This window comes from Marmota flaviventris, chromosome 11, assembly GCF_047511675.1.
Source record: "Marmota flaviventris isolate mMarFla1 chromosome 11, mMarFla1.hap1, whole genome shotgun sequence".
NCBI lineage: Eukaryota > Metazoa > Chordata > Mammalia > Rodentia > Sciuridae > Marmota > Marmota flaviventris.
In genome coordinates this window covers 72347926-72360226 of record NC_092508.1, presented here as the reverse complement: position 1 = coordinate 72360226, position 12301 = coordinate 72347926, and the positions used below count along the sequence as shown (strand labels likewise).

At 34.8% G+C, this 12301-nt stretch overlaps 1 protein-coding gene and 1 non-coding gene across 8 annotated transcripts in view; both read left to right on the top strand.

The window, feature by feature from the left end:
• Positions 1-12301, top strand: part of Pkp4 (plakophilin 4) — a 244136-nt gene that overhangs the window by 193326 nt on the left and 38509 nt on the right. For all 7 annotated transcript variants that reach the window (XM_027938029.3, XM_027938028.3, XM_034635857.2 and 4 more), the window contains 3 exons: positions 1849-2037; positions 3827-4043; positions 10913-11045. In XM_027938029.3, coding sequence (XP_027793830.2) covers positions 1849-2037; positions 3827-4043; positions 10913-11045 — 539 coding nt within the window. The remainder of the gene's footprint in view (positions 1-1848; positions 2038-3826; positions 4044-10912; positions 11046-12301) is intronic.
• On the top strand, positions 915-1019 carry LOC114094854 (small nucleolar RNA U13). The gene has a single exon (XR_003583152.2). It is a non-coding gene; the product is annotated as a small nucleolar RNA U13 (small nucleolar RNA).

Sequence of the window (12301 nt, the reverse complement as noted above, 5' to 3'; positions counted from 1 at the left end):
GGTCCAGTGGAGTCTAAGGCTTCTCATACACTGCTTGTCATTGGTCCTTGAGGCATGGCCATGTCAGTGTGGGGGGTATATGGAAACACTGCCCTGTGGCTCCCTATAGCCCCAGGGAAGTAGCTCTCTGCTGGGAGTGGATCACATTTCCCTTCAGGCTCTGTTTTCTCAGTTGTGAAATGAGAAGGTCTGGCTGGATAATATCCTAGTTATGAGATCTTTCAAAACTGTGATCTTCATTTTAGCAAGTCGGAACCAGTGCTAAAATCAACATTGTTTCATGTAATTTCTTCCCATGTCACATTGCTGTCCAGGGTAGGTAATAATCATTCACTTTAGAGACTCTAAGTATTTATTAACTTCCTTGCCACTCCTCACTAAGCAACATATAATTATCACTCATATTCAGGCCCATTTGCTTTTAATTGTGATTTGATTAACTAAGCTAACAGGATGAGAACGATTCTATCTTTTTATAATTACTATGTTAATTATTTGCCATCTTTTTTAAAGCAAATGTGTGCTAACTGACTTCAGATATGTTTGTAATGTTTATACTTTCTCTTGCTTATATTTGGGTTATAACCTTAGTTGATATTCTAACTTAAGTAACAAATGTGCTCGCTAATACTGAAAAATCACCAACTTTTGAGCATCATAATATAGAATACACTGATTTACTTGTTTACAAAAAGAATGTTCGTTTTTGAAATCTACCTATTCATCATGAGTTCCTTATGTAAACATTAGCCATTAGCAGTTTTAATCAGAATACTTTAAATGACTTAAAACTACTGATTTTATACATTTTCTTTATACTAGAAAGAAGCTTAACAAGAATCTGTATGTGGGTTCCTTTAAAAACAACAGTTTTTGGTTTGGTTTCATTTGGTTTTGTTAAAAAGGTAAAAAAGATCCTTTTCAGTTTCATAAGCATGATAATTAGGTATTCACACTGTTGAGTGAAATGTGCCTCCCTCTAAAGCTCGTCATGATGTCAGCACATTACCTATCTGACAGTGAAGGAGAAAAAAAAGAAAGTGATAGCAAATAGTAAAATAATATTCCTAATAACAAATGTTTTTAGTTTACTGATAATACTCAAATCTTATATCGTAAAATTTCCAATATTTTCCTATAAAAGTCATCTGTGAATTAGTAGAGGTGTATGTCAAAACAGTTTCTAAGCATCCACTGTTTTTACAGTATGTACTTTATATAAACACTCTATTAGGTCACATGTAGAGGTATGAGATTCAGTGTACCCTGCCTCCTAAGAGCCCATCTTGCATTTAGTAAGATGGAGTAGGTCTACAGGGCTGGAAAAGAGGGTGTGAACCATTATTGGGTCACTTAACGATGGGATGCATACTGAGAGATGTGTCTATCCATTTTGTCATTGTTTGAACATCATAGAATGTACTTACACAAATCAAGACAGCCACAAAGTCACTAGGAAGTATGATCTGTAGGAGCACCATGGTATTTGGTCCATCAATGACCGAAACATCTTTATGCAGCATATGATTGTATATTTTTAAATGAATATTATATAATAATAAGAGGCATTCTTTATTTGATCACCATTATAGAATAGATTACTCTTGGGGAGTGAATTTCACAGTATCAAACCATTTAATTTTTTTTTATTAGAAACATTGCCAAGAAAACTAGTACATACACACATACACAAACCATACCTTGGCATCCCTCTTCTGTAAAACTTAAAGGTTTTGATGTTTAGACTTACCACTTGGTCCTGTTGGTTAGGATTTTAATTAGGGCTTGGATTCTTAACCTCATCATGATTTTCTCGGCTATTAATTGAGTTCATTATCCCACCTCTAGGCCTGCGGAGTTCCTATGCTAGTCAGCACAGTCAGCTTGGGCAAGACCTTCGTTCTGCTGTGTCTCCTGACTTGCACATTACTCCTATTTATGAGGGGAGGACCTATTACAGCCCAGTGTACCGAAGCCCAAACCATGGAACCGTGGAGCTCCAAGGATCACAGACAGCGCTCTATCACACAGGCTCAGGTGGCTTCCTTATTTCACTGGCCCAATAGTAGAAGGGTTTTACTGAGATTGAGATTCCAGTTAGAAGGAAAGAAGGTTGCTCATTTAGTTGTCACATAAGTAATGAAACAGAAGTTTATTTCGTACCTTTGTATAGGTGATATATTAGTATAATCTAATGAACGTTGTGATTATACTGTTAATTCAGGAATAAATTTGTAAAGGTACAAATCTGATTCTCCTTGGATTAGAATCATGTTGGAAACAGAAAGGAAAGCCTTTTCTGAAATATTTCTTTGTCATTTTGTTGCCTGGAACAAGTATCGAGAATCCATACAGGACTGACTTGGTTGTCTTTGATTTAGCACGGATGGAGCCCAAGTGTATTTGGCATTACCCTTTTTCAGATGTTGGATTTCCTCTTAATACTTAAATACGAAATGTGAAAAAGATATCTCTTTTCATGGACTCCAAGTGGGACAGGATGCAGTAGAAGCATGTATAAAAACAGGGAGCTGGGGCATTGCACCCTCACATCCCAACCTTCATATTCATTCCACCCCATAGCAACTGATGAATCAGAAGCTATAGTTCATGGTGGTGTGAGCTGCCAGATCATGCTACAGGGCTGGTTTGTGGAATCTTAAAAAAAGAAAAGAATAAAAAGAAATCTTACAGGCTTAATAATATGCGCGCACGCACACACATACCACACACACACAGAAAACTCCTGCAGCAGTGATATCAAGGGCTTACCTCAAGACAACTACTTCCCAGAATTTCAAAACAAAGAAGACTGTATTCGAATTGGTTCTTGACCAGAGACTGACAGCTTAGTCCACTGAGAGGTTTTTCTTCTAGTAGAATGTAACAATTTTGACTAGATGTTAGTAAGAAATATATTACTTATTTTTATTTTCTATAAGTAGGGAATTTCTATAGTAGAATTAAGAAACAGGGCTGGAGTTGTAGCTCAGTGGTCTAGTGCTTGCCTTGCATGCATGAGGCCCTGAGTTTGGTTTCCAGAATAAAATAAAAATAAACTAATAAAAATAAAGATATTGTGTCCATCTACAACTAAAAAAAAAATATTTTTTTTTAAAAGAAACAGTGTTAAAATATTTGTAATGCCCAAAAAAATATGTATACAATCATTGGAGTGATACCTGTTGCAATAATTAGTACAGAAATGTTAAACACAGTGGACATTGTTATATATCATCACGCATTAATTTATGGGAGTATCTATAGAATAATTGATATATCAGTCTTTATTGTGAAATAGATTTATCAAGATCTATAGGTCTAGAAATAAAATGTATATCAAAATAAGTAACCTGTATACACTAAGTATTGTAAAGTTTGATGGTTTCAGTTATTTACAAATTTAAATAAAGATGTTATTTATCACTAAAATGAAAGTAATGAAATTAAGTCCCTTTTTTAGTGTTAGTGAGCTAGATTTGTAAAAATCTAAAAGGAAACAATTTATACAATTGCCTAAAACTCTAATCCTTCTTAAATTTAAAAAAAAAAATGTTTACCTTTTAAAAGTCTGACCTCATGCCATGCATGGTGGTACATTCCTGTGGCCACTCAGGAAACAGAGGCAGGACGATCACAAGTTTAAGGCTGGCTCCAGCAACTTAGTGAGACCCTATCTCAAAATAAAACATAAAAAACAGTCTGGGGATGTAGCTCAGTGGTTAAGCACCCCTGAGTTCAATCCCCAGTGCTGTGAGAGGGGAAAAAAAAGGATGACCTCATGGAGAACACACTAATCTTTTTTAAAATGTTGACTTTTTGGTAGGTGTTGGAAATCTACAAAGGACATCCAGCCAACGGAGTACCCTTACATACCAAAGAAATAATTATACTCTAAACACAACAGCTACCTATGCGGAGCCCTACAGGCCAATACAATACCGAGTACAAGAGTGCAATTACAACAGGCTTCAGCATGCAGCGCCAGCTGATGATGGTACCACCAGATCCCCGTCAATAGACAGCATCCAGAAAGACCCCAGGCAAGTACCAGTCGGGGTCTCCAGAGTGCTACGGTATATCAGAAGTTAGCCATTCTTTCACTCTGACATTTTAGGTTGTCATGTCTGTTATAATATCAGTATTTCTTATCTGTAATACATCCAGTTGTGTTCCAGCTGTGTAAGGTCAGTGAGGCTAATTTCATTTTAAAGACAGATTACCTCTTTCCATGCTTTAATTATAAGTTAGGGAATGCACAGATCTATGGGAGTATCTGCAGCATTCATCATTCAAACACTTGAGCCAGGCAACTAACTAGAATTAAACAAAAGACTTTGAAGGATCATTTCATCCCTGTTCCCTTTTCCTGACTGACTTCTGAGACAAAGACTTCAGAAAATTTATGTTATTCTAAACTGTGAAAGACCAATATGGTGTATATTTTTAATCATTTGGTCAGTGCTATAGAGGTTTCATTAACTAAGTCCTTTGAAAAGCTTTTTGACATTTTAGAAGAAAATTACTTACAAACTTACAAGAAATTGTCATATGTCCTAAGCAAAAAATATTTGACAAATAATAGATGTTTCCTTTTTTTTTTTTTTTTTTTTTTTTTAACTTTGGCCATGTAGACAATATTTTTTTAAGGTAACTGTGAGTCCTTTAGTACTTGATTGATTTTGAAAAACTGGTCTCATCTTTAATGAAAGTCATTTACTATATTCAGGAAATAAATCAGTATATTTCAAAATTAAAAGAATTTTCATTTCTGAAAAAGTGAAAATGTTTCCAAGTTTTATGCAGCTTTGGTGTTATTTTAAGGCATGTATTAGCAAGATTTCATTCATACTTCACCCACAAAAATAGTTGTTTTACTGGGAAATTAATAAAATTATCAGTTCATTCTTAGCAACCTACCAGCTAATCCGAATGAATGTGAATTAAAATGAATGAGATTTTGGTCCTTAAAACAAAATAACTAAAGGTATTATAGAGTTGAATGGAAAGACCACTACACTAAAACCACCTCACCTATTCACTTTCATGTCCAAAATTCTTTGAGGTTTGTACATACATTTGGTTCTTCTATTCCTGTTTGCTACCTTTTTGTCATTTTAAGAAATTTTTTAACAAGAATTTTTTTAATAGCATCTCCTATATAATTGTCATTAATACTCTTACATTATTTCATTTTGTTAAATCTTCAAAAGATTAGGGCACCTAAATAGATGCAGAAATTCCCTAAAGGGTTTTGAATTATAATTTAGGCCATACCTTGGCTGGACCTGCAGAGAAAATAAATAGCTGCCTACAAAAGCAATGAAGTGTGATTAGAGCTTTGAGTTTAGTATATGCCCCTGAAGACTTCAGTTTTGACCTCTACTAGGAGATGATTGACTATAAACAAGAATTTCATGTATGATAATATACTTCAGCTATTCATGGTATGATAATTTCATAGTCTAATGCATAAAAGTGTTATGGCTAGCTTTGATTATGTGAAAGCTTTCTGATAATGCGTTTCATAAGATGAATAAATGATTATTTTATAATAATAGGTGCATTTATTCCAGCTGAAACTGGAATTCAGGTAAATTTGAGGTTCAAATACTTAAACCAAAATAAAAAGTCCATGACAACTGTTATTTTTCAGTTTTGAAAATAGCAATTTTAAGTAATACTTTTATTCACTATCAACTTATCTTTCCCATTAATGCTAAATAATAATTAGTCTGAAAAATTCTCTGTAGGACTAAAGAAGTTATTGATGTTTACTATGTAAAAGGAAATCTGTGAGGTTTCATGCTTAGAAGCCAGATTTATTAGTAGTACAAATGATGCCGTTAGTATAAAAGTATTTCCTATGGAAAGTGGCAGTGATTTTTCAGAATGATAGCATTCCCTGTCCTCCTTCTGAGCACGGCCCATTATGTGACATTCAACAGTATATTTCCGTTTACCATCCCCTTGACTTTTATATAAGCACATATTTTACTTCTGCATACATTTATAAACCTACAATATACAGTGTTATTTTTACTAAAAATAATTGTCTTTTAAAGGGAAATAAAAATGATGGTCACTTATATTCACCCACCTTTTTACTATTTAGAATTCTCTATAAATTCAAGTTTCCAGTTCAACTAATTTTGCTTCAGTCTGAACAATCACCTTTAATCTTCCTCATGTTGCGTGCATGTCTACTCGCAAAAAATTATCTCAGCTTTAGTGTTTCTGAAAATGTTTTTATTTCACTCATTATTATATCTTTAAAGGATGGTTCACTATATATAAAGTTTGGGATTTACAAGTATGGTTTTTTTTTTTTTCCTTTCAGTGCTCTAAAAGATGTTATTCTTTGTCTTTAGACCTCCATTGTTTCTGATGAGAAATCAGACACCATTTATATCATTCTCATGTAATGGGTCTTCTATCTTCAGTTTTCTATTGCTTCCAGCAGTTTTACTTTGATGGGCTTAAATTTGCATTTAACCTGCTTGGGCTTCACTGAGATCTTGAAATGTAGTTTGGTAATTTTCAGCCATTATTTATTTAAATTTGTTTTCCACCCCAAACTCTCTCCTTCTGGGACCCCAGTTACACATATAAGATTACTTTGTTATTTCACAAATTAATTAAGCTCTGTTCTTTAGTTAAAAAAAAAATGAATCTTTTTTTCTGTATTTTTCTAGTTGGTTATTTATTATTGATCTGTCTTCAAATTTATTATGCTTTCTTTCTGCAGTCTCCAATCTGTTAAGCCTATCCAGTGATTTTTTTTTCATTTCAAACACTTGAATTTTATTCTTTTTGTTTTGATTTTTGATTAGCATGTATTAATTGTACATATTAATTGGAGTCCATGTGTTTAGTTTAAGTCAACCTGGTTCTGTTTTCATACTTTCCAGTCTCTGATAAGATTCTCCAGCTATTCACACCTTATACACATCTCTTTCTTTAAGTCTTTGGGCACATTTATGTTATTATTTTGAGTTCCTCCTCTTATAATTCCAACATGTGGGTTGTCCCTGGTTATTTGTCTATTGATATATTATCATATATCATATATCTCTGTTTTTTCTCATGCCTAGTAATTTAGATTATATGCTAACTGTTGTGGCTGATACATTATAGAGAATCTGGATTATACTGTCTTCTGTTAGAAAGCTAAATTTTGTTGTAGCAGATAACTAAATTACTAGGAAATCTTTTTGAATCTGTCAAAATTAGTTTTATTCCTTGTCAGGTCTATTTCAGTTTCATTTTAGCCCCACAGTGTATTCCTTATTGATCTTTACTCCTCACACTTGGCCTTTATAAAAAAAATTTTTTTAACTAAATTCCTGAGGTGCTGAGCAAGATCTTCACTCTAACTAGTATACCTAGTATACTTTCAGCTCTCAGTCATGCAGCAACCCTCCGTACCAGATATGTTTCTGTGCTCTGCCCACACACTGTCCAGTGTTCAGCTAAGGATTGTGGATGGTTCCCACACAGACTTGTAGAGTTACCTCTGCATATTCCCTTCTTCCCCAGGTAGTTATACTATACTCTGCATAGTATAACTACCTGGGCATCATCAAATTCCAGCGTTTCCCCCTCACCTTATTGAGTCAGTCATGTACTTCTTAGACTTAGCCTCCTGTACCATGCCCCAGAAAGTGCCACTAGGCAGAAAGCCAAGCATGTGCATATGGGATTGCTTGGTTGTTTCCCTCCTCCAGAATTTCATTGCTGCCTGTTGTTCAGAGCCTAAAAACAGTTTCATCACACATTTACCTTGGTTTTATCATTGTTTATAGTAAAGCAAAATCCAGAACCAGTTAGGTATCGTGGCTGAAAACAGAAGTCTAGGCTTAGGTTTTAATGAAGCAAATCCTATCAGGCATCAGTACCATCCAACCAGCACACAACCAGTGTCAATTTGCTGAACTTAAAGGTTAGAATTGATGTCAACCAAGCCTAATTGTTCTGCTCTAGCTAGAAGCCCTTTTGTGTTATCTGGCCCCCATAGCTCCCAGGAATGTCAGGAAATCTTGACCACTGTACCATTTAAAGAGGACAGAAATGTATATTTGTAATCATTGTCAGTCATCAAGGAAAATTGAACCACACTCCTTGTACTGTTAATTACAGTATAGATTTACATAATAGGTTTTATACAGATTTTCATCAAAAATGGTTAACATAGTTTCAGTGCAAAAAAGGAAAAGTATTATATAGAATTCTCCTATTTAGAAAAGCTCATTTTTCAGGGATAATGGATGTTAATAAAACACCTGTTATAATTCAAAACATATAAAATATTTTAATATACACCATCATATTTCATTGTCACAGCCAACCTATGAAGAAGGTAGGAATAATAGTTTTTGGTACCTATTTTATATATGGGGAAACTGAAACTCCAAATAATGAACTGGTTTTTATTTTTTGTTTTTGTGTGTGTGTGTCTTTGGTTTTTGGTACTGAGGGTTGAATCCAGTGGCACTTAACCAATCCCCAGCTCTTTTTATCTTTTATTTAGAGACAGGCTCTCACTGAGTTGTTAGGGCCTCTCTAAGTAGCTGAAGCTGGCTTTGAACTCATGATACTCCTGCCTCAGCCTCCCAAAGCCCCTTGGATTATAGGTGTGCACTACCATACCCGGCCTGGTTTTCAAAATAACAGTAACTGAACAGTCCAAAATGTAAAGCTAGGTAACCTAACTTTAAATTCTTTGTTTGGGTTTTTGTTTTGTTTTCAGCTGCATGATTCTGCCTCTTTAGGCATTTGCTGTATTTTTAATGTCTATTAATGATGGTATCATTCAGCCTGTCTCCCAAATCAGAAATCTCCAGTTCACTCCTGACTTCAATTTTTAGATCATCTGGCTACTATAGAAAGAATGAATTGGGGAAGGGGTGCTATTTGAAGCAGAGAGAACATGTAGGAGACTGTTAAAACCAAGTAATCTAGGAAAAATGGAAAGAATGGATTGATTGGTTTATATTAAATATTTCAGAGACAGTCAACAAAGCCCACTGATTAATTGGATGAGGAAGATAAAGAAAGGAGAAGAATCAAAGATGGCTCTGTTTTAAGCAACTGTGGATTCCTGTGTGTACAGTGAATAGTCTCCTTACTACTAGTCTTTCTGGATTCTAGTACATTCTCTGCTTGGCCACCAGAGTTATCTTCCATATAAATGTGCCCGTGTCTCATCTTCTCATTCTCCTGATTCAAACCTCCATTACTCTTCTGTTCTTTGTGTGTGGAGATTTATATATTTAGACTACCTGGATTTTACTAAAGTATCACTTAATTACTAATCCCTAGTTCCTTGTTTGTTTCTAATGATACTTAGTAGTACTTACCTCATGAGTCAACAGTATAAGTAAAGGTAAATGAGATGAGTGTAAAATCCTTAACGCAATACCTGATGCAAGTAAACTCAACTAATGAAAACTGCTTATTATTATTAAAAGTAAAATTTTTAGTTTGGCATGACTGGCCCTGTATATAAAAGCATGCCTTTTTAAATATCTATAACCCCAGAACCTACTATGGCACTCGTAGTGAGAATTCACTAAATATTTGTTGGGATGGATGGTCTATATGTATGTGTGCAGGAATGTAATGACCTGGCCCTTTACAGTGGATTAGCAGGTTAATGCTTTGAGGCCTTCCCAGACCAAGTAAAACTCCAAGGCTTTAAAAACTAGGCAATAAACTATCATTGGGATGTTAATTTTAAAGGTTTATTCATGTTAATTAATTTTTTGATTAACAGTTAACAACATCCCTTAGTGAAAGTCTGCATATTTGCTGTTCTATGAACCATTTTCTAAAAACCTGGTCTTGACATGATATAAGCAAAATCATATACAATAAGGATCCCGAAGTGTAGGCCAGTCAAATAGCATCAGAAAAATTTGATAATGTGATGTCACCTTAAAAAAGCAAAGTATAAAAGAATCTATAAATAGTAGGATCATAATACTCCTTATATTTAAAAAAAATGGTTTAATATAGTGGTTGAGGCACAGGCTTCGGGCAACTCCCAAGTCCAGATGTTGCTGTGTTGTTAATCAGCTATGTAATCCACTACTTAGCCTTTCTTCCTCAACTTCATATCTATGAGGTTACTATAAAAATAAGTGAATTAGTATGTATAAAATACCTAGAATAGTGCCTGGCAAAATAGGTGCTCATGACATATTAAGTGCTATCTAATAATAATCCAGTTTTTTAGAAAAAAATATATATATGCTTTACCCACACATGGGCATGCGTGCACACATATAGAGAAAAAAAGACCAGAAAATGTCAACAGTGGGTTTTTGTTTTGTTTTGTTTTGTTTTCTGGATTCAGGATTACTGATAAAATTTTTTTTTTCCTTTTTTAATTGTCTGTGTTTCTGTTTTATAATCAAGAGTTACCTGTAAATTTTAAGTTTTTCAAGAATCAGCGTGCCCACAGTGTTTGTGTTTTGTATGCTGACGCCAGCTCTGTCCTTTCCCACTGTCTCTCTCCTCAGGCATGTCATCTCACTTAGTTCAAGTGAACTTGTTTACATGAGTCTTGCTTCTGCAGATTTCTTACATAGGTAGAAAGATATAAAATTAGAATCAGGAGGAGGAACACTGAGTGGAAGTTACCCATATTAAGAATTTCCTTTGTTCCCCTGAATTTCTTTCTGAGTGTCTGCATGTTATAATTTCTTTAAAATCATAAATATCTAGGCCTCTGTATGTTCATGAGGGGGAAAGGTAGGGGTGGGGAATTAGATATGTATATGTATTTTAGGATTCTTGAAGCTTCCAATTTTTGTCTCAGCTGGAGCTTTTTTCCTTATAGCAAATATTTTGTTCAGTGTGTTATTACCACATAGACCTTCCATTCTGAAGTCATGTTTTTCTCTTGTAGGGAGTTTGCCTGGCGCGATCCTGAGTTGCCTGAAGTCATTCACATGCTGCAGCACCAGTTCCCGTCCGTCCAGGCAAATGCAGCAGCCTACCTGCAGCACCTATGTTTTGGTGACAACAAAGTGAAGATGGAGGTACCAGACTCAGTGCTGAGGATGACTTGGGGGAAGATAGTGCTTTTCCACTTAGCAGCCAGATGCTTGCATATTTAAGAAATTATCAGGGGCCAGAGAGGTAGCTTAGTGATAGAGTATATTCTTAGCATGCGCAAGGCTCTGGGTTCTGTCCCCAGCACCACCAAAAAGAAAAAAAAAAAAACCAAGAAATTACCAGATGCTTTGTGAAGAGACATTTTGATTCTATATACTCTTTTACTTCCTTTTTTTAATGTTTTTTAGTTGTACATGGACACAATATCTTCGTTTATTTATTTATTTATTTAAACATTTATTTTTTAGTTGTAGTTGAACCACAGTATCTTTATTTTATTTATCTATATGGTGCTGAAGATCGAACCCAGTACCTCATGTGTGTGAGGTAAGCGCTCTACCACTGAGCTACCTTCCCAGCCCCCTCTTTTACTTTTTAACTATACATTTCAGTTCCTGGAGCACTTTCAGCCTTGTTGAATCATGCATCCACTTTGTTAGCTTATTTATAAAACATGAGCAAAAATCAATTTAACCTGCATTGTAGAAATATTTTTTCAAATCTATTAGATAAAAATTATAAAACTCATGAAACTAGTGAACTCATATATTTCTTGAGATCTAGTCAAGATCAGTGGCAACTGAAATTAAGTTACAAAGGATTTATAAACTTTATGCTAAATATTAGAATATTTTTCTTCGGATTTTGAAGTTTTGGATATTTATAGAAGCACAGCAAGTTACTGGATATTGGTTAGTGTTCTGTTACATTAACATTTTAGGTCCCCCCACCACCACCACTGCAATGCCATATGGAAGTAAAGTATTTTTCACCAGTTTAATGTGCAAAACAAAATAGCAGCTACAGACCTAAAGGTGAATGTAGTAAATAAATCCCAGAAACATTCAAATAATATGCTGATGAAATGACAAACAGAAAATGTAGGAAGAGTAGCCTATTCTAGAGAGCCCATTCTAGAAACTAAATGAGGTTAATCAAAACTTCTTTCCTGTGATGTCCCTAACCCTGCATACATCTTTATTGTGTTTGCGTATTTGCTCATTGCACTTCTGGAGTGAGATTATAACTCCCAGTGTACGTTCAGAGGGCTGGAAAAGAGCTGTGCTGCTTACATGAGGATGTTAATCCACCAGGGTCTCCCATCTCATTTTAAAGTCAGGAACCCAGGAAAGGAACATTGTCCTAGAGAGCATCCTCAGAATTTACAAAAGACATGCTA